Genomic DNA, 22,323 nt, shown 5'->3' with positions numbered 1-22,323 from the left:
AGCACTTTCATGACCATAACAGGCACAAAAGAATCATCTTACCATGATATCAAAGGTCGAAGAGGTGAATTCTTTAATTCTACCACACCTGTAAAGATATTTAAAATCATTTGATCTCCTCTTGCCACACTGATATCTCTAAAGACCTTCTGGGTATTCTCGAAAATCTTTCCAAATGCTAGCAAATAGCAAGGTAGAAATAATGGTTCTAACTTGTGATAACAAGTTGAAGGAGAAACAGAGATGATGTTGGGGGGAGAAACAGAAATAATGTATGGAGAGAGAGAGAGTAAAAATACCAACACTGTGACAGCAAGTTAGAAATAATGGTTCTACAACTCATTATGTTGGAGGAGAAACACAATAGGATCATATCCATGAAGAACTAATTGAAAATAATGTGCAAATACACACAACCACTAATCTTTCAAGTATTTCAAGAACACAATTTGTTCTTAAAAGTCATTGAGAAAACAAAGTGATCTGAAAGGTTAATTTTTACTACGAGAGCTTTTGCACGCAATTTGGCTAGAAGAAAGCAACCTGTGACGAGGGTTCTCTATGTGACTAATAAAAGCTTGATGTTGATACATAGCTCTTCTTGGCAAAGGCTAAAAATTTACATTACATCCAGTAAAATATACATAGAATAAAATTACTGTAAACAATACAATGCCCCCCATATACAGAAAACAAGGAATACAAATGTGATTTCACTTGACACAGAATGTCGTTATAGGAGACATGAATGGGATAAAGAGAAGTGACCTTAGTGAGTTTCTTTCATCAATTTTGTGTAAAGGTCATCTAGGCCCAGATAGTTCCACTGGATGAAGGTTGTCAGTGGAATCTTGAATCCACTCGTTGTGATTATGCGGGGCCAACTCATCGTGCCGCACCACTTCAACCTTCTGCCATTCCTCCCACCTCTCGGCAAGACCATCTCCTTCGAGCATCCTTACCACCTCCGACATCTTGGGTCGTTCCAATGGTGAGCCCTGAGTGCATAGCAGCGCAACTTGGATAAGCGACTCCACTTCAGCTTCGATGTAGTTGTTCTGCAAATCTGGATCCACTAACATTTCCAGTTTTTTGTCTTTCAGAAGACCTTTCACCTGGAAGCAATGCAGGTATCAATTAATTAACATCTTCCCATGTACCAGAAAAGCAAAGCTGATACAAATTATGTTCATAAACAGAGCCAAATAACTAAAATTAGAAACAAATAACTAAGCAAATTTTGTTTCCAATTATGCACTAGTGATGTAGTATGAAGTTCTTATTGATCCCTTATGAGAGCTCTGTAGCTCACCAACTCAGAGTGCTGAGCTTCATGGATCAAATGATTTTATACTACCCTCGAATAAGCAGACATACTACTAGATGCCTCACTAACGTGAAAGGCGGATATACTCTACCAGTGGGTCCAAAACCAGTCTAATCATTTTCACCCTTGGATATCGACCATAGTGTAAACCTTAAAACGTGCATGATTAGATCCCAAAGTCGCTAGAAAAAAAAACCTAGGATAAGGTGCACTGTTCCAGACCAATCCTAATCTAATAACTGACTCCAGATTCTTAATTTTTTAAAGTAAATGTGTAAGAGAAAGATGGCTTAATGAATCATGGGAACAATGGCCAGCACTTACCCAGTCAAGCAACATGACATCATCATCATTTGCAAGCCGAGCAAGATCAAATGCTCTTTGACCTGTGATCAGTTCCAGAAGCATGATTCCATACCCAAAAACATCAGTTTTCTCAGAGGACTTCCCCGTTGACAAGTATTCTGGAGCAATATGACCTATCGTTCCACGGACAGCAGTTGTGACATGGGTATCCTTGTAGTCCATTAGTTTGGCTAAGCCAAAATCCCCTACAACTGCCTCAAACTCCTCATCCAACAGAATATTTGCAGCTTTAACATCACGATGAATAATTCTTGGATCACAATGGTCATGCAAGTAGGACAGCCCCCTTGCAGCACCCAATGCAACCCTCCGCCGAATTGTCCAATCAAGTGGTGGCTCTGATGGTGGACGTTCTGCAAATAAATATTAAAATCTCATGAGATTAAGATAACTAAAAAAAAAATCCCTTAATAGAGATCTCTTTAATTGTTTGAACATTGTGATTGGTATGGCTTACTTTTTTTTCTAAAAACAGAAACATTGTTATTACTAAAATTAAGAAAATGCTTTACACTCCAATAGCGATGCAGTCGAAAAGAAGTACCTCTTAAGCATGATGCAACACTTCCATTAGCCATATATGGATACACAAGCAATCGTTCAGTAGGAGTCATACAAAATCCGCGAAGTCTAAGTAGGTTACGGTGCACAGCCATGCTAATCATCTCAACTTCAGTTTGAAACTGAAGCTCCCCACCTGGGGTGCGTTCTTCTTTTAGCCTCTTTACAGCTACAAGTGAACCGTCCGCAAGCCGTCCTTTATAGACTTTCCCAAATCCACCTCTGCCTAAAATGTTCTTGTTACTGAAACTATCAGTTGCAACTTGTAATTCTCGGAGAGAAAACCTTTTAAGCTGGCCCAAATGAACTTCTGGATCCTCTTCAGCTGCATAGAAATCCCTGGAAAAATTAAATACTACAAACATGTAAACAATACATAAAACAACATTAATAACTAACCAGGCACATCAAAGAAATGTTCTTGTGGCTTGCGACGACGCCACCAGGCAAAACCAATAGCAGGTGCAGCAAACAGCAAGGCAGCACCTGCAGCAACCCCACCAGCAATCGCTGCAATGCTGGAGGCACTACTTCCTGTTAAAATGACAAGTAACAAGCTTTTAAATCTCCACTCATGATTTTTTATTTTTCATGTAGCCTAGGCCAAAGCTGACATGCACCATGAATTCTTTATGAAAACTTGAAAAGAATGCTTTCAAAGGATAACCATATTAAGAACAAAAAGTCACCAGTGGATACCATGGGCCCGATGCAGGTAAGAAATTTTACCTACTCATAATACAAAATGTCAAGTAATCCATAGATTGAAGTGCATTAGGATTCCAACCAGGGTTTTTAATTTCATACCGTACCACTCGGTACAGGCGGTACGTATTGATCCATCAGCAGACCGGCACGCGGACTGCCCGGTAGGTTTTTGGCCCCGTATAAGGTGATATAGGGCTGTACTAGGCGGTAACGGTCAAAATTTCGATCGTTACCGACCTGTACCAGGCGGTACCATAGATTTCAGCTTTTGATGTTGATTGTTAGAATTACTTGTTAAATCAGGAATTTTTGGTAGCAATTTGAAATAGAACAAGTGTTGATGGAGTCTCAAAGAGGATTACTGCAACTAATTGAATTGAAATAAAAGCATAAAGCTGCTGAAATTCTATAAACAGTACATAAAATTGTCTTAACAATGATTTCAGGAAGATAATATGATGCAAGTCATTGTCCAATACTTCAGATTTATAAATTTAAATATCATTTTCAGTTCAAACATGCAGGAATTATTGTGAGGAAAAATCAGTTTATGATAGGAGAAACCATAGATTTCAGCTTTTGAGGTTGAGTCATTAGTTAACTCTTTTCTAATGACTCCATTTTTATAAATTTAAATATCATTTTCAGCTAAAACATGCAACTCTTTTTTTAATATTTCAGGTATTTTTGGGGGGATTTATGCCTATTTTAGGTGTATCGCTCGGTACGTTGGTACCGTACTATACTGAGCAAATTTTGGTACATTGGTATGATACGAGATTAAAAACCTTGATTCAAACACCAAACCAACCAATGCACAACAATTTCAAGTATACAGGTAAATCATCTCAATCCATCTTAACTAACACAAAGTGCTTGACATAGTTACTCTAATCCCATTTGTCATGATCTGAGCAACAAACTAGTGGGCCTTATGATGTAATCCAAAATGTTTAACTCATATTTCTGGTGATAAGTCAACTATGTATATTAAACCATCCTTTCTTTCATTTCTGATCACAGGATTATTTATTTCGCGTGAAGGAAATGTATAATAGCAGTGTGTCAAAAGAAGTATGGTGGAGGTAGGACCGTAGGATTGGCTACAATTAGTGGATGATGGCAATGGCAGGTGATGGGAAGCAGCACTAGTGGGCAGTTGAAGAAGGATGGTAGCCTGGGGTGGTGCAGTCAAGAAGGAAGATGAGGCAAGGCTGGCAGTACGTGAAGAAGGTGATGATTGAGGAATAGATAAAGAGCAAGAGAAGGAAAACAACTGAAAAATGATAATCTTGTACAAAACTTTAAATATTTAGATAAGATGCCTTTTCTTCGGGAACTATCTAAAAGCAAAAGGGCTTATCCAATTTAATGAGGACGTTGTGGATGAAACTATATAGTATGGATTTTTTTCATTAATAAAAGATAATGTGGTTGTATGGGAAAAAAGAAGAAGAAGAAGAACTCATGAAGCACGATCCTTAAAAAATATATCTTCTTCCCTCATGCCACTTCTAGAATAATGTTTCCGAAATCTGTAAATTTGTAACATCAAAGAAGGGAAATTCCCATTTAGGTACCTAGGAGCTCTAGTTGCCCTTGATAGACTCCCTGTGCTTATGATGAATCCTGGCAGCAGATTAACAATAGAATAAGTAAATGGGCTGGATTCACTCTTTCTCAAGCCAGGAAGATTACCTTGATAAATTCACTTTTATTGGCTTCCCAGGTGCTTGGCTTGAATGTGATGTGGTTGCCTAAGAAAGTTACCAGCTCCATTTAGAAATCTGATATAGATTTTTTGTGGTCAAAGCAAGATTCCCAATTTCCTACCGTACCAGAGTATTGAGCTCAGCTCAGTATGATACGGTACGAGTATACCGAGCAGTACGCTTTGACATACCGCTCGGTATATATATATATATATATATATATATATATATATATATATATAAAATAATAATAATAATAATAATTAGTTAAAAAAATAAAAATAAGGGTGACGTCACCTCGTTTCTTCTCCCCGTTAAGCCTTGGCTACGTCTTCTCCCCGCGCGGATGAGGAGAAGTCGCCAACGACGCCAAGGCCTCGTCACCTCAGATGAGGAGGCGACATCTCATCTGCGACGTCCGTCGAGGGAGGGCTGCGACGGATCTTCAGGTTCTCCTTTTTTTTTTTCCCTCTTGTTCCTTCTCCCTCGACTAATACCGTCCCGTAATGGGCGGCGACGGTCGAAATCGACCGTCACTGATCGATTTCGCGTGGTAACGGGGCGAAAACAACCCCCATCGATGGTACCGCCTGGTAGCAGGTGGTCCATGTACCGATCTGCTGGCGGACCGGTACGTACCACCCGGTACGAGCGGTATCATTCGAAATTAAAAACCTTGGGTCAAATGGTGACAAACTCCAAGAGTATGCTTTATATTGCCTGGGATTCTATCATTAAACCCGAACACGATGGGGGTCTTGGTATTAGGGATATAAATGTTGTGGCCTATGCTTTGTAGGTTCAGAGACTCCATGCTTACCTGTATCATGGTACAGGTATTTCCTTAGAGGTAGTGAATACTAAATATGATAGGGTCTCTCCTTGGACTAAAGACTTTCCTAACAATTGCAGTCGATCTTGGAAGCTTTTCATTAAAGCCTTCAGCCAATTTAATACCTATTTCTCATATGTTATTGGGAATGGCTCTGATATAAATGTTTTCAGTGATCGTTGGCTTTTGAGATTCTTATCAATTTGAAAATTACCTACTTTTATATCAGATTGCTCTGCTGATGCCTCTTTATCTTACTTTATTTGTAATGGACAATGGAAATATGATCTTGTTTTGCATATGTTTGGACACACGTCAGCTACCTTAATCCAGAGCATTGACTTACCTAGTTCCCCTAGTGAGGACAAAATTGTTCAGCCACCTGATCAGAAGGGGCAACCATCTACCAAACAGGCCTATAACCAAATAATGAGCTTGGTGAGAGGTCTGCCTAATAGTCAATCTATATGGCTCACTTGTGGAAAATACCTGCTATTAATAGAACACTTGTTTTCTGCTAGAAACTCCTCCATTAGAGGCATCGGACCACTGTTCGACTTGCTAGATATGGCATTGTGAGGCCTCATGCTTCTTTCCTTTGTAATCGGTCGGAAGATGATCAAATCCATATCTTCTTCTCATGTCAGTTTGCTGGGAGGTTTTGGTCACTTCTAGAGCAGAAGCTGGAACTTGACTTCTTTATAGATTGGGTTAATGGGGCATGCATGAGTGACAGGCAATCTCTTACTAGGGAGTGCGCATGGCTGCTTAGAGCCATTATTGCTTATGGCCTGTGGTTGATCTGGAAGGGCCTGTAATGATCAGTATCTCAAACCAGTCTATTTGCTATTTTTGCGAAGATTTATGGTCCGGTAATGAATCATAGCCTCTTGACTAAATTTGAAGGGGATTACCCTAGGACAAGTCATGTTTTCATGCACTGGAATAGATCCGCTAATAGATGGCATGAATTGAATTCTAATTAGGCTTTTTGTGCAAATTCACAGAAAGGAAGGGGCTGGCTTCCTGATAAGATTGGGGGATGGTGCTTGTCTAATCGCAGGATGCAAATACATTGAGAAGGGTGGCAGGAAATACAATGAAGCAATTGTTGTCTTTGAAGGACTCAACCTGCAACAGGTGAAGGCATCAAACTTCGAGTTGAGGTGGATGATATGACTCTTGCTAGAGCAATGAACAAATAAGAAGAACCTCCATGGCATATTCTAAACTGTGTTAGATCTATTTGGACCTTAATATTATGTTTTGAGGACTCCAATATATCTCATGTTTATAGAGAAGCCAACAATTGTGCTAACTGGTTGGCTTCGAAAGCAAAAATTTTCTGGCACTTCCCGGCTTTGGAGGCAAAGTACGCCTCTTGAGTTGAGTAATATTTTGTGCTCTAACGAGCAGAGCAACTCTTGTTTTCTCATTTTGAGCTAATACAATGATCTCTATTTTCGAAAAGAAAATATAACATATATAATAGTTTTGTTTCACAGTACGATCAAATTCACTTTAACAAGCTTCAAGGAAGAAACAACAAAGAGAATTACCTCCGGATGAAGGTGGCGGTGGAACAAATGGAGGTGGTGGAGATAATGGAGGCGAATTAGGACAGGCTTTTGAAGCACCCGGGCCACATAATCGAGCATTATTTTGAAAACTGCAGATCAAACAAATATGATTTGTAATAACAATATCAAGGTAATAGCAAAACCAAAATGTTAAGAAAATAGCTAAAACTGCAAAGCACCTGATGGGAGTGAATTGCGAGAATGATCCATTCGATGGAACTTCTCCAGACAGCCCATTGTTTGATAAATCTCTACATGTTTATTAACAAAAAAATTCATCTTATATTAGCAATTAAAATAACACAGTAGGCATAAATTGTTTACACAGACTACATCAACTTACAGAACTTGAAGAGCATTTATGGTGGTCAAAGATCCAGGAATGTGACCCGAAAGACTATTGTTGTTAAGCCGACTATCCTTGGACAAGAAATTCAAGAATAAGAAAAATGTAACTTACAAAGTTAAAAAGAACAAAAAAAATATTGTAAATTTAATGACTGTTCATCAAGCTAACATCCGGCATAAAATTTCACAGATTAAAGGATGACCAATCAAAGGTTTTGAGTGATCTGCTACTGAGTTTCTAGCAACAGAAATTATGGGCAATAGTGGTGTAAGAAATTACAAAGAAAAAAGAGAGAGAAACAAGAAGAAAGTAACACCACCAGCAGGCAAGGTACACTAAGTGCCTCATAAAATTCATGTGTCGCTTCTATCAGTGACAACAAATTGACAAAAATACAACATGCAATTCTAAGAAACCTATCTCAACACAATACTCGTGAATACACTTCATTTTCATGAACCTGTTTTAATGCACAATCTCTACAACTAAAATTTCATGTGTCTGACAAACAAAGAGTCGAGTCCTCATATAGAAAACATTACAACAATTTTTGCGAATGAAAACATGGGAAATACTTTTTCAATTAAACTTTAGATACAACTTGACATATAACTAGAGTGCCTAAATCTTTCTCCAAATAAATTCAGTCCCAACAATCATGTTACAATACACTAATTTTCCTGAAAAGTTGAACACCCCTAACCCAACAACATATACCTAAAGTAGCATGCATACTACTCTCAATATTAGGCTCTTAAGCCAAATCCCAAAAAATACAAAAAATGCATCGCGTGAATGTTGTAGAATTTGTCACTTTAAAGAATAACCAATGATCAGACATAACAGGGACATGAATATATTATGCAAAGATCTGCTAGAAGGAACCAACACAATTTGATTTAGAAAAAAAATTCAGGAAACGAGACTTAGAAATTTGGCATTGCAAAATCAAATAAATAATGCTCCACAAAAGTGCTTTTGTCTAATATGCATGTGGAATAGAACTACAAGATGCAAAAGCAAAAAGAAGGAAGAAAGGAGGTAATTTAGTGTAAGGGATAGGAAAGGGCATACAGGAAACGCAGATTCTTTAGGTTCCCCAACGAATCAGGTATTTCACCGGTGAATTTGTTTAGGTACAGATCCAAGCTCACCAGATTCGTCAGATTTCCAAGGTCGCTAGGAATCGTGCCACTAATATTGTTACTGTAAAGTTCCCTGAAATTGGAAATACAGATTCCCTAAATGTCAGTACCACAATTCAGTAGCTAAAAGCACCAACTGAACGCATGAATATGTTCTAGGTAGAGAATATGATTCTTACTATAACAGTTCCATTTTTAAATAACAACACAATTACAAAAGCCATTTGAGTCACATTTAATGGTCCAGATTCTCACGTATATTTCACCAAAAAAATCTGTTGTAAAACTTGTTTTTGCGGGCTGTTTGTCCACAATGCATCAGTTATTAATATCGCTTTCTAGCATAGGGGAATCCAAGTTCTGAAAACTTGAGGATGCACCCATGAAGATAATCTTTCAACAAGCTAGTCCAACAAATCAAAGTAATAAAATTCACTCTTGCAAACAAGGGGCGTACCCAGTACACAAGGCTCCCGCCAACGCGGGGTCAAGGGGGGTCAATGTACACAATTTTGCCTTTAAATATTTATAAAGAGGTTATTTATATGACTCAAACCCTGGTCTCTCAGGTCGCAAAGGATACACCCATGAAGATAATCTTTCAACAAGATAGTCCAACAAATCAAAATAATAAAATTCACTCTTGCAAACAAGGGGTGTATCCAGTACACGAGGTTCCCGCCAATGCAGGGCCAAGGGGGGTCAATGTACACAGCATTGCCATTAAATATTTATAAAGAGGCTATTTCCGTGACTCAAACCATGGTCTCTCAAGTCGCAAAGGATACATCCATAAAGATAATCTTTCAACAAGCTAGTCCAACAAATCAAAGTAATAAAATTCACTCTTGCAAACAAGGGGCGTACCCAGTACACGAGGCTCTCGCCAACGCGGGCTCAAGGGGGGTCAATATACATAGCCTTACCTTTAAATATTTATAAAGAGGTTATTTCCGTGACTCAAACCCTGGTCTCTCAGGTAGCAAAGGATGCACCATTGAAGATAATCTTTCAACAAGCTAGTCCAACAAATCAAAGTAATAAAATTCACTCTTGCAAACAAGGGGCATAACTAGTACACGAGACTCCCGCCAACGTGGGGTCAAGGGGGGTCAATGTACACAACCTTGCCTTTAAATATTTATAAAGAGGCTATTTCCGTGACTCAAACCCTGGTCTCTTAGGTCACAAAGGATGCACCCATGAAGATAATCTTTCAACAAGCTAGTCCAACAAATCAAAGTAATAAAATTCACTCTTGCAAACAAAGGATGTACCCAGTACATGAGGCTCCCTCTAATGCAGGGTCAAGGGGGGTCATTGTACATAGTCTTGCCTTTAAATATTTATAAGGAGGATGTCTCCGTGACTCAAACCCAGGTCTCTCAGGTTGCAAAGGAGCAACCTTACCGTTGTATTAAGGGCTGCCCTCTTGTAAACACAACAAAAAAAATATATAAACAAACAATACTATCACTTGATTATAGCCTTCATATACCACCATCTACATTTGATCCTACAAAGTGTATAAATAGCGTTCCCATTTTTGTTCTAATAATGAAGAGACAAATACCAACTGCAATATATATAAACATGAACACATACAAGTCCTGGCAAGCTCAAAAGCAGCATAAAATTCATGCAAGGAAGCATTAACAGACCAGTAAACACATCAACCATCACTCTGAAATAACCAAAGGAATGAGGAGTAGCCTCTATAACTAAGCATTTCATATTAATTCAAGTGCTTAATTCATATGCATGGGCGGATAAAGAACATGAACCAGAAAATCATCAACAACAAATAAATATATATATTTCAGTCCACACAATGCAACAAAGAAGAACATAAAACATGAGTTCAAAATATACACTTTTGATGGTAATTTTTCTATAAAGACCCAGAATGTCCCACTCAATAGAGATAAACTAATCTGACTTCATGGTGTAAGTTCTAAAACAAGGAGAAAAAGGAGAACCATGAAAAAAGCTTCATAGACATTGCAACAATAAATACTAGGATCAGAATGGTGATCCAGCATATAGTAGTACTGTGCAGATTATATCCATCATTGCTCTTTTTAACAGTATCATAGGATCAAAACTAAAAGAACATATTCAGGTCCTAAATAGCATACTTCAAAATGCTAATATATATCTTTTCTTTGGCACTAAAAATGAAGAAATATTCAGGTCTTAAAGAGCATACTTAAAATGCTAATCGATTTCTTCATGGAGAACTTACAGATATTGCAACTTCTTCAACAAACCAAGTTGGGGAACCAAATTTCCAGATAAGTCTGCATTTCCAAGATCGCTGCAAGTAAATATGCATGATTAGTTTCCTTCACACAGAGAAAGAAAGAAAAAAGATGCAAGATTAGGGTTAACAAGTTGCTTAATCTCACACAATAAGCACAAGAGGCATGCTCTCTTACACTCTTATGACACTGTTATCGCTGTCACAAGTAACATGGAACCATGTGCACGGATTGACCAAAGTCGGGTCCCAGCTCTGCAGCACATTATTTGGATCGATTAAGTTGGTCTTAAGACTGTTCAAAGCATCACCTGTTCACATTGATTCTCTGAAGATTTAATACAAAACTTAGGCAATATTGATGGTGCAGTAATTGCTACAAAGAGTCACATAGAAATAGAAAAAATGCAGATCAATTTACTACTGGAATTAAAATAATGGAACCGTAAATGTCCCATACCCTGACTTCTCATTAATAATTCCGTACTATTTTTCGTAATTTTTTTATGAAAGTTGAATTTACAGTAGAAATGAAGAGGAAATGAGCAATAATAGCTATATAAGAATCTGATTTAGCTGCATCACTAGCATAATGAACCGTTCAAATGGAAGGCACACATCAAAGATCTCAATATTTATTGACCCACGAGGTGCTTCAGATATCAGTCCTTGATATGAAATATTTTCTTTTGTGGACTATGAATACATCTATAACGCAGAATTTAATCATGCTTTTTTCAGGTTGGAGCTTAGCTTCTGGACCAACTGGTCACACGTTCACCATCACTAGTGATTCCTAGTTGACCAGCATATCTAACACCAATCCCAATCAAGATGCATGGCCATACGAAAAGCACTAACGCCATAATCTCACAGAATCTTTCTTCCGGTAGAAACCATTAAATCCCACAACACTTATGAAAAGTATCTTTCGCGATGCCAATTAACAAATTATATTTTGAGTCCACGCCCAATTTTCACTTGACAAAAGAAGATTTTTCTTTATTAGACGAAGTAAGAAGAACTAATTCGGAAAGCAAAGCAAAACCCTTTAAATTGGCGTTCGATATAATTACTACCGATCCAAATGATCACCCTAGTACTAAGAACAGAAAACATCGATATCGGAAAGAGTCCGAATCCAATTTTAAAGATTTAACCGACTCTAGCCATATGCCTTATCCTCGATCCAAAAGGCGATGCTGCCTATACAAGTACCACTAGCCCGTTACGAAGCAAAAGGAAAGCGCAAAACTTGGGACAACGAAACCAGTAGCTCCGGTATACCATGAGACACCACAGGAACCCCCACGGCTCCAAAAACACTTGGGACAACGAAACCAGTAGCTCCCAATCGAGCGAGGAAAGGAAGAGAGCATACCTTCCATGTTAGCAAGAACTCTGCCGAGGGGACTACCGACGAGGACGAACCACAAGAACCACCGCGCCATGGCCTTCCTCACCGCGGCCGCCATCCTCCTCCTACTCTCTTCAGGACCGCACGAACCCCTCTCCGGAAACCAGAACAAGAAAGGGGAAAGAAAGAGACACCCCGCACAAACCTCCAATCCCCCGCCGTTGCTCCACGGACGACCACCGAGAGAAAGCTGTAGCCGACGACAGAGGGATCGGAAGAGATCTAAAAGATGATTCGAATCTTCCGCTTTTGGAGATGGATTTGCTTCTTTCCGCCTCTCCCGTCTGGTATTCTCCGTGGAGAGAGAGAGAGAGAGAGAGAGAGAGAGAGAGAGGATATAATAATCTACTCCCCATTAGCTCTTTTTACATATCAATCCTCAAAAACTTTGATAATTATATATATATTTTTACATACCGAAAACTCATTTGTAATTATTCTTCTAAATATAATTAATATTGGTTAAATTAGATTAAAATAATATAAAATTATGATAAAATATTATTTATATTTTTGTGTTAATTATATTTTTTTATAAGGCATAAATGTTGTTGAGACAAATATATCGACCTTTTTTTATTTATTTCATAAATATTTTAAGCACTCTACAAAACTATCATTTTTGGCATCCTCTTGATTAACACATTCCGGATTTGTAACGTATTTTCATACAAGTGAGGCGAATCAGGTCGAATCATTGTCTCGGACGAATAATATCATTATATTATTGTGGAAAGGAAAGGATTTCAGTTAATAATCAGATGAGAATATTATTAATTATAAAGGTATATACAATTTTCTTTTTTTATTTTTGAAATATATAAGAGAAATTGAATTTTAGAGGGATGAATATGAAAAATCCCAGACAAAATAGAATACCGCTGCAATCGCTCGGAGACTGAGACGGTGGTGCTCAAGCTTGGGGTTGCGGATCCTGTGTTCCGGTCGAGAACCAAACAGGGAAACGACAACGTGCGGGGCCCGATTCATCCACCAATGAGGATAAGAAAGTGCCTGTCTGGCGGTCATGCCGGTGCAGGCAATCCACACATCCTTTACTTGTGGAGGCCTTTAGCGTTGACCGACGATAAGGTGGGGGGAAAGTAGATGGGCACTTTTACATCTGTCCTTTCTTTGCGAAAGACTTTAGCGTTGACCATAGAGAAGGCGGGGGTGTAATCGTGTCCGACGGATACCGAAGTCCTCTGATTGATGTTATCATATGGCATGCAATTCGAATGGAGATTCTGAAGCACACAATGTGTATAGTCGGTGGGACCGGTGGCCAGACGACAGGGTGGGACCATGCAACGTCGGCTCGGTCAAACCACGTGCGATCAGACGAGGAGGATGTGATGCGTGTCGTGTGATGTTGTTCCAAGCGCTGACTTGGGGTCAACTGTTTAGTACATACATCAACAGCAATTAACTATAAAAATCAAATCAAATCAAATAGTGGTGGCTATGTGTAGTATTTAGATGATTAGATTTGAATCGAGGGTTTATTATATTTATGGCACGTTGTTTACTTTCTTCTTCTATAATCAAACATATGGACCAAAGGTGGAAGAAAGTGCTCGTGGGGGCATGAAGAAGAAATGTGAGGATGGAATAGGAGGATCTAAAAGTGACGCTACCAAACGATCTCTCCTCGATGATAAGGAAGACAAACAAGAGTGCTCGCTTGGATGTTGACACAGTAGCTACCTCTTGTTCTTGAAGAGGCTATTTATTTGACCGGGTAATGCTATACTGTTCCTGATCGTGAATCGAGACCCCGTCTAACCGAACCTAATTAATTAATCGTCCGCGTTTGACTTTTCCCCGTTGTCTCTTCCAAACGTAGAATTGGGAGTGGCAAAGGATGACCAGTAGAGGAGAATTCGGGGAATTCCGTTCGAGAATTACTCGCCCGTTGTGTCACAAGTCAAGTCCACGGTCATCACTGTCGATCCGAGCTCGAAAAGTCTACGTAGACCGCCTCAGAGTCGGGCGGAAGAGGGCGAAGTTTCATGTGAGCTGCAGGAAAGCGGTGTGGATTGGAATGACGGAGACGGGAGGAATGGAACGCTACTCCCACACAAGTAATTGGCTGGAGCGGTGGATGACAGTGGGTGTGGAACACATTTGAAATGGATTGGCACGACAGAGACGGGAAGAATTGAACACAATAATATATATTTTTTAAATATACTTTGATATTTAATTTATTTTTTTTAACAAAATCATATTTAGTATTTTGTGGGATGCTAATATAACTTTTTTAATTCTTAAAATATCATATAGCATTATCTAAAATCATAAAATTACTTATAAAATAAAATTATTTTTTAAAAAAATATTTATTTATTTATATGATTATATGATTATTTATATGGTCATATGAGTTTTTTTTGTAAGATTACATTATATTTATTTTATTTTAAAAATAATATACATTTAAAACATAATATTTCATCTATTATTTACCACACACTCAAAGCATTTTATAATTACATATCCACTCAAATCCTCTTCCCACTAGTTAATTTATCTCTGCTCCTCTATTAAAAAAATATATTTTTTAAACAAAACTTAATTTCATTCTCATATTCTAACCCTTTTTTTTTTTTTTTTACTTCTCTGAACCGATTCAAAAAACAGGTTCATTGAATCCCGGTTCAGATCAGTAAACCGATTCAGGTCAACCCTATGTTACTCCTGCTTTGTCCCTCCTCTTCACCAACAAGAGCACTTTTCATACTGCTAATATTGCTACTTCTCAGATAATAACAAAGCATGTGATGGCTGGAAGGTATTCTAAGTTCTTAAGCTTCTTCAAAAGTCAATTTTCCTATAAGAATTATAAATGACTGCATTTCTACTATACAATGCAGCACTTTTACACAAGCTAAAATAAAGATTGATTGATATTCAAGTATCATGATTCTTTTAATCCTCTTACCCCCAGTGTGCAGGTTCTAGATTTCTCTCTATGCTGTGACAATTCACAAGACAATTAGGATTAATGGTGCCGAGAAAAAAAGGTATAAATAAAGATTCATCTAGATTTAGCTATGAACGATGAGACCTAATATAGCTATGCTAAATCAAGATTCATAACATCTCATACAAAATGGTCGAGACAACTTGCAATTCGATAAAAATACTGTGAATACAGAAAATAATAAAGTGGAGTCCAACACTGGAATTCTTTCCGAAAAGTATCACATAGTCCTGAGATACATACCTGATCGTGAATCTTTAGTCCTGAGTTTTCATACATGATGATCAACCTTGTTCTTTATAAGGAGTCCAAATCAGTTTACTAACATCAACTTCCAAACCTCCACATCCGGCAGCCTTAAGGTGGCGATCCAGGACCTTGAGGTCAGCACATATGACATGTTGTCCCTTCCTATACTGTATCAAGTCAAGATTCTGTAGAGTGCTAAAAATGTCATCAGGTTTAATCGCTGTCATGTCGCTGAGTTCCTGTTGATAAATCACACTTGCAAGTATTAGATAAACGTAACAGATCAATGGAAAGCTACTTTCACTAGGGTCTCCCCTCCTAATAACTTTGCAACTATCCATGTTTATGAATTGAATTTGCTTTTCTTAATAAAATGTTTTAGCTTATTAAAGACAGCAGAACTTCAGATGGAGATGTTCTCTCTCTTCGGTATTAACATGTAAGGATGACATCTACGGAGCTCCTGCCTAGAATAAGAGTCCCATTCTGTCACTCAAGATAGACATGTACATGAAACAAAAATTGCATAGACAAATAGGAAACATTTACTCAGTGAGTGCAAAATTCATTAGTACAAAGAGGTCACTGATTGCAGTTATCAGGAAGAAAAAAAAGAAGACAAGTTCAGCCCTGATAAACGCATGGAATTAAGAACACGTCAGATACTGGGTAAGAACAGAGATGGAGATGGACACTAACCTTGACGGAGATGTTGCCCTTGTGCTTTTTAAAGATGTCTAGAAGAACCCTCTATAGCTCAACAGTACAAGATCAGATAGTGGTCGCTCTGGGGTTCCAACTTTACCCTCCTCCTTTGAAAGCTCATAAGCTGTTCAAGATTTAAACTTGATTAGGAGAACCATCATCAGTACACTAGATATAAAAAATAGATTAAATGCATGACATTAAACAAAACCAACTTTTTCCATGCCAAATAGGATTCCAAGCTAAAGTTCGACAAAACATTATAATATATATCAACCAAACACGGGCAAGACTGGTTGGATTTTGCCTATGCAGTTCAGGCCTAAGTGGCAAGAGAAACTTTTACCTACATTTCCACAGTCATGTCTTGCACACTTAAATCACCATCCCACGTAACAACTATTCTTTCATCAAATATTCATTATCCATACCAAAAGAAACAAAAGCATCATGACGTTATGCAGAATCGTGAAATCATTATCCGATCGACAAAATCATTCCATCACCAGTACAAACTATCATATCACATTAACTCGATCAATGCCACCGTAAACATTTTGAACTATGTATTGACAAAATCATCACCATACCACCACAAACAAATGGAATCTTCAAATGCCACCGTCTTACAACCTTGTGAGTAAATCCAAAAAATTCATTGTAGCATCCACCATCCACCGTCTTAAGAATATTCAATGACTGGAACTAAACTAGAGAAGTTGTAATAAAAAGGATATATGGACCTACCCTCTTTTCAGAACCACCAGACTAGTTCATGCGGAGGAGGTCTATGCAACTAGGCCACCACTATTAACAAACTTTATAAACAGATTCTTAAAAACAATACAAGAGGGAAAGATAGGAAGCTTTACAGAAAGCAATTAGAAACTTCCATATCCTTTCCTCTGGTAAGGAGGAAGAGTTAGAATGCATGCCAAATTGTATGATTCCTCTGAATGTTTTTCCTGAGTAACGAAAAAAAAAGGATTTTAAAATACCATTTGATGGAGAACTGTGTTCAGAATAATAAAGATGATAAGGCAGCAGATAAGGGCAGTTTACAAGTTTTTGTTTGTTTCCATAAAAATGATTCTGTCACCCATATGATATGTTTACTGTAAAGTGTGAGCCTTGGCGCTACCACAAGGTCGATCCTTTACAAAAGTGTACAAGGTTCAAGTCTCATCAAAATAATCGTACGTTTTCGCCTATAAATTATTTCTCTCCTGTTGATACTCCGAACACTCAAATGTGTAGCTGATTCTTTTTGGGCATATACAGTATGATACAAGTTGTAACTCCAAAATGTGACACTCCTAGATTGTCATCAACCTTCAGATCAGCTAGTTACTCATTATGGCATCTCTTCAAACAACTGTGTTTCAATATAATTTTAAACTAACGAAGACCACATAGTGTTTGCTGAGTCCAAGTTAGCATATTCTCAATTCAGATTCTTTATCCAAAAACCACCCTAGGTATCCTACTCAATGATATATTTGAGCCAGCTGAAGTCAAACAACTCTGGCCACAAGGAAGTTATTGCTTAAATCATCTAATTTGAGTTTTCTATAGACTTTCTGAATTGCAGCAGCATAGCAAAATGAACTTGTCAGAAAGCAAATTGAATGAAGGACAGGGATCCAACTTCATCAGAAAACGTGAATATATGTTACACCAGCAAACCAACAGGTCAAAAAATTAATAAAAAAACAACAAAAATAATGCTATATCAAATAGTGTCAATAATTATGAAATACTACTCCAATATCGTGACATAATAAGTGAGAAATCTTACACTTGCCAATGAATTAACAAGAACCTCAGCATATGAAATGGCTTATTATACAATGTGAAAGAATAAGTAGCAGTGGTTTCAAATGTGTCAATAAGGCATATAAACTTAACATTTTCAAAAGAAAAAGACCATCAAGAATGGTACCTTTGAGAAATAACCAACCATGTGGCAACCTTGATCATTACATTCACAAAGAACATAGAAAAGAAATAAATCAACATCATAATAAAGGGTCTTGTGGTCAAGAAACAATTTAGCCAAATAACATTGTTCTTCTTGCCATCAACATGCGGAGAAACTTCTATTAGAGCAACACCTATTTCACGCAACACTGTTAACATTGGAAGAGGATAGATATGAGAGGAAAAAAAGGAGTAAGATTTCTGAAAGAATGAATTGTACAAGAAGTTGATCATATTGGCAGGCAAATCCAGTAAGCACTACTTATCTTCGACAAACTTGTCATACAATCAAGCATTAATCATCAGAAAGGGAAAGGACAGAGAAGCTCATCGCTTTAGCGTAGATCAAATCCACTGAAAGAAATACATGGACACAAGAATATGACGCTCACCTCAAACATAGAAAGGGATCCACTTCTGTATATCTCATCACTTGGAGGATGCTTAAGGTCACATTAACGCTACAAAGTGAAAAGAACATGTGTGAGAAGTCAACAAGCCTTAGAACACATTGCACGGAATCACAAGAAATAAGAAAAGATATAAATAATAGTCAACAATCTAAACACTATATTATTGTAGACTCCAAGATCGTTGACTCACGGAAAAATGTTCAGGTGGCAAGATGCTAGTATGGCAACTGAAAACTAGAAGATACAGATACTTAAATCTCACAGCAGCTCCAGGATAATGGAATCAATGTGCCAGGTGGAAGCTTTTCTCTCTTCTTTTTTACTGTTTGGATATTTAAAAGTTGCATCCATGAGGTTATCATTTCATCAATGTGAGCAACCAGATAGAAGGAATTTATATCATACCATGTCCTGGATTAACAAATACCCAGTCATTTCCTCTTGTAACTATCTTTTTTTTTTCGTTAGAAAGTTAAATAAACTTTATGTAGAACCTCTTTTGTAGTATTGGGATCATTGACCCCATGGAATCATAAGCACCTATGCTGAGGACATAGCATACCCAATCACTAAGTATTTATACCATTGAAAGAAATTTATTGTTCAACATATTCACATTTTGATATGTAAGCTCACAATGTCCAAAGTAACTCCCAAAACAAAGGCCAGCTACATGTTCTTGAACTTATGTCATCTTTTATTATTTTACTTCTGTTATAAATTGCTATATTTTCTCCAATGTACTAAACATGGGCAACAAGAAATGTACCACAAAATAAATTATTCTACATGAAAAGAATGAAAAAAACCACAAGAGAGACTCAATGAAATGAAATCCTATGCGTAAGTGGACAAGCACCTATTCTAGATCACATGGCATATGTTTGACTTACTATGTGTCTCATGTCCTCAAGAGTCAGCAATCCACCCACTGGCACAAACCAAACCATCTTTGATTCACCATATATCATTATCAACCACCTTCCTATAAATATATGTAATATCAAGTACCACACCAATATCTGTAATATCATTATCAGTTACGCTTGGAATACTCATAAAAAAAATGAATTGGTTTAACTAACATCAAATCAATACAGGAACAACCAGTTTCATCGTGCACATGTAAACAAGCGCTACCAGCTAATTTACTCAACAAACAGATAATCTGAATGCTTGACTTACACATAAAGAACTATATACAAATAGCTTAATAGCATCAGATATGTGTGAACCATCCAAATTGGATAGGACTTCCAAGTTCACTTATAGAACCATGATAATAAATTGCAGCACAATAAGTTGATAAATACACCAAATATAACAGCTATTCACAAGAGGAGTGTTAGTGGACAACCATGAAACTCATAATTAGTATCTACACATCTAAGCTTCTTAAGGTGACCAACTACAGAAATTCAGAGGTAGCTCACCATATGCCTCTGAAGCAGTTCTTTGCACTTCATGAAATTGAGGCAAAATTCACAGAAAAACAGTTTTGGAGAGTCACTGTAGTCTGGTGGAAAAGGAGAGAAGTACCATGTATCTATCTTATATCTGCCAAGTTCTATTTTTGCAATGTTTTTGACTTTTGTAAACTCCTCATGTTCTTGTAAACTAGCAGCATCAAGCTCCTCATCACCATGCTGATATAGTAAACATTGGAATTAGATCCATGTACACAAAATCAAATGCACAAGTTGAGATTTATGTACAAGTTTTTCAAATCTGTTTTCAAAATTTTGACCACTCATTTTTGTATCAGTTACTGTTGTTTGTTGTACCGAACTTCATACAAGCACAATCTATAAAAACAAAATATTACTCTTTTTTCTTACAGAAAAAGGGAACTACAAATAGTTTTTTCCCCCATCCAAATGATATTGATCTGTCTGCCCAAAAAAAAAGTAAACAGAAAAGTGAAATTGATTGCGGAAAATGAAAATATTATCATAGTATTGCAAGCTCATATGTTTAGTCCCTATGCTACTGAATATTTATACTTTAAAAGTGTATAGATGGGTCTCATTATGGACTGGAGGACATTTGATCTAGCATATCTGTAGCCATAATATTATGGCTACAGATATGCTCATGATGCTCCCTATTAACAAAATGAGAAGAAAAAATTCAGGAGAATATGCAACAAAATGGCTGGGCATAGACATTCCAAAATTACAAAAATTTCTGGTTAATTTTTTTTTTTCACTTGATAATATGATGGACAAGCTACTGCATGTAGTATGGAATTGCAAAGTTTATAGTGTAGTTTAACTAGATGGCAAACAACCTCTTTTGCCGTAAAAGTACCTCAACATGTGTCTCATCAATCTTCCGTTTCTGATGACGCGTCATTTTCAAGCTTGTCACCTGAAAAGGATCATGTAAATACTTGTAAGGCTTCTTCCAAAATAAGATGCATATATTTTGATGTAGGTTTAGCAAGTGAAAATTATAATTTATATGTAGCAAGCGCACCAATACAAATCCCAAGAATACCAATACATATCCCACAGGTGGCAAAAAAAATAAAGGAGCATGGCATACTATTAAAAAGATGAACACTCTGCTACTCTCGGAGCCCTTCTTCAACTTAATATCCAAAGTCCTAAGGAATAAACATCTGCATCACATACTTAACATGCAATAGAAAACAAAACTAGTATGAAAAACTACCTTGTCTTCCTCCTTCTCATAAAGATCAGTCTCCATAGTACCAAGATCAAGTTGCTCAAGTTTAACCCGCTCATCGAGCCTCCTATTGACTGGAAAGAAATGACTAAGAGGGCATTAGTTATTTACTTCAAGAGAAAATGAATAGAAAACATGATATCAATTTGGCATTACACTGACTACACTTCCAAACCTGACGGGAGCTGATCAAATGTACAGATCTTGACTACAATGTTTCAGTTCAAAAGGCCCTCATCAAAATTACAACTATATATATCACACTTCCTAATAAACATCTCGACTGATATTATCATGAAAATGCTACAGTTTAAAAGAACTTCATTACGGAATTAGCAGCATACCACAAAGTGTGCATCGCTGACATCTATAACTTAATAAATACCTATAAACATCGTTACATCGAGTCCTCACTTCCCACTTCCTCCTCAATTCCAACTTTTCCAGCACGAAAAGAAGTAACCCTGACCCGAATCCTAATCTTGACCCTAACCCTAAATGTAATCTAACGTCGATACAAACATGGAGATGGAAGGACGGGAAGAAAAGATTGGCACACACTCGGTGTAGTGGACGTAGTACTCATAGTCGTTGGGGATCTTCCGCCGCTCGATGACCTTGCCGGGGTGGGGCTTCTGATCCCGCCACTTCCAGCGGCAGCGCCACCGTCGACCTCGACCTGCCCCTGTTTGCAGGGTTTTCAGCCTGGCCGGAAGGTGGAGGAGCGGCGGCGCCATTCGAGGCCTCGGCGGTGGCCCCGTTCTCCACCTTCACTTCCTTGATCGAGCCCATCGAGAACCGGTCGAGACGGTCGTGAGATCGGGTTTTCTTTTGCTAGAAGGCGAGTTGGGTTCGGAATGGTCCGGTTTGTCTCCATTTCCCAGTGTATTCGGCCGGGTTGGCTCGATCCCATGTATGAGTTGAGACAGGCTGTAAGATTTTGGGTCAATCCATAGTATCAGTTTACAAGGTGGAGCCCATATATCATCGATGAAGAAATGCAGTTGCCTGTCTTGGCCGAATCAGGAGAATAAAGACTTCA

At 37.8% G+C, this 22,323-nt stretch overlaps 2 protein-coding genes across 12 annotated transcripts; both read right to left on the bottom strand.

The window, feature by feature from the left end:
- Nucleotides 1–568: 568 nt before the first annotated feature.
- On the bottom strand, nucleotides 569–12,569 carry LOC135651643 (LRR receptor kinase BAK1-like). 4 transcript variants are annotated; one of them, XM_065171890.1, is made up of 11 exons: nucleotides 12,222–12,567; nucleotides 11,019–11,151; nucleotides 10,826–10,897; nucleotides 8,510–8,653; nucleotides 7,430–7,501; nucleotides 7,266–7,337; nucleotides 7,066–7,175; nucleotides 2,654–2,788; nucleotides 2,238–2,579; nucleotides 1,652–2,046; nucleotides 569–1,115 (listed from the first exon to the last, which is right to left on the bottom strand). In XM_065171890.1, exons 1-11 carry the CDS (start codon nucleotides 12,313–12,315, stop codon nucleotides 804–806), a joined length of 1,881 nt encoding a protein of 626 aa, XP_065027962.1. In that variant the 5' UTR covers nucleotides 12,316–12,567; the 3' UTR covers nucleotides 569–803. The 4 variants fall into 4 exon arrangements, with proteins under 4 accessions (XP_065027962.1, XP_065027961.1, XP_065027964.1 ...); XM_065171889.1 differs by having other exon boundaries at nucleotides 7,066–7,337; nucleotides 12,222–12,569; XM_065171892.1 differs by lacking the exon at nucleotides 12,222–12,567 and having other exon boundaries at nucleotides 10,989–11,151.
- Nucleotides 12,570–15,366: 2,797 nt separating this feature from the next.
- Nucleotides 15,367–22,104, bottom strand: LOC103968628 (putative MYST-like histone acetyltransferase 1). 8 transcript variants are annotated; one of them, XM_065171899.1, is made up of 8 exons: nucleotides 21,843–22,104; nucleotides 21,267–21,369; nucleotides 20,901–20,960; nucleotides 20,130–20,236; nucleotides 19,484–19,612; nucleotides 18,570–18,638; nucleotides 16,192–16,321; nucleotides 15,367–15,731 (listed from the first exon to the last, which is right to left on the bottom strand). In XM_065171899.1, coding segments are annotated over exons 1-5 (447 nt in total). In that variant the 5' UTR covers nucleotides 22,019–22,104; the 3' UTR covers nucleotides 15,367–15,731; nucleotides 16,192–16,321; nucleotides 18,570–18,638; nucleotides 19,484–19,611. The 8 variants fall into 8 exon arrangements, with proteins under 8 accessions (XP_065027971.1, XP_065027970.1, XP_065027969.1 ...); XM_065171898.1 differs by having other exon boundaries at nucleotides 18,140–18,638; nucleotides 19,484–19,575; XM_065171897.1 differs by having other exon boundaries at nucleotides 19,484–19,575.
- Between the last annotated feature and the right edge of the window lie 219 nt (nucleotides 22,105–22,323).

This window comes from Musa acuminata, chromosome BXJ3-10, assembly GCF_036884655.1.
Source record: "Musa acuminata AAA Group cultivar baxijiao chromosome BXJ3-10, Cavendish_Baxijiao_AAA, whole genome shotgun sequence".
Taxonomy (NCBI): domain Eukaryota; kingdom Viridiplantae; phylum Streptophyta; class Magnoliopsida; order Zingiberales; family Musaceae; genus Musa; species Musa acuminata.
Note: the sequence above shows the minus strand (reverse complement) of the source record. Positions and strands in the feature narration are given on the sequence as shown.

Excerpts from the sequence above, each read along its gene's own strand:
- LOC135651643 (XM_065171889.1), bottom strand. The coding sequence starts at position 12,315 with ATGGCGGCCGCGGTGAGGAAGGCCATGGCGCGGTGGTTCTTGTGGTTC. Across the intron at positions 11,152-12,221 it reads AGTTCTTGCTAACATGGAAG|GTGATGCTTTGAACAGTCTT; the intron begins GTATGCTCTCTT and ends CAATGTGAACAG. Across the intron at positions 2,789-7,065 it reads ACCGCCACCTTCATCCGGAG|GAAGTAGTGCCTCCAGCATT; the intron begins GTAATTCTCTTT and ends TCATTTTAACAG.
- LOC103968628 (XM_009381904.3), bottom strand. The coding sequence starts at position 22,018 with ATGGCGCCGCCGCTCCTCCACCTTCCGGCCAGGCTGAAAACCCTGCAA. Across the intron at positions 20,961-21,266 it reads ATGAGAAGGAGGAAGACAAG|GTGACAAGCTTGAAAATGAC; the intron begins GTAGTTTTTCAT and ends GATCCTTTTCAG. Across the intron at positions 20,237-20,900 it reads TTGATGAGACACATGTTGAG|CATGGTGATGAGGAGCTTGA; the intron begins GTACTTTTACGG and ends TTACTATATCAG.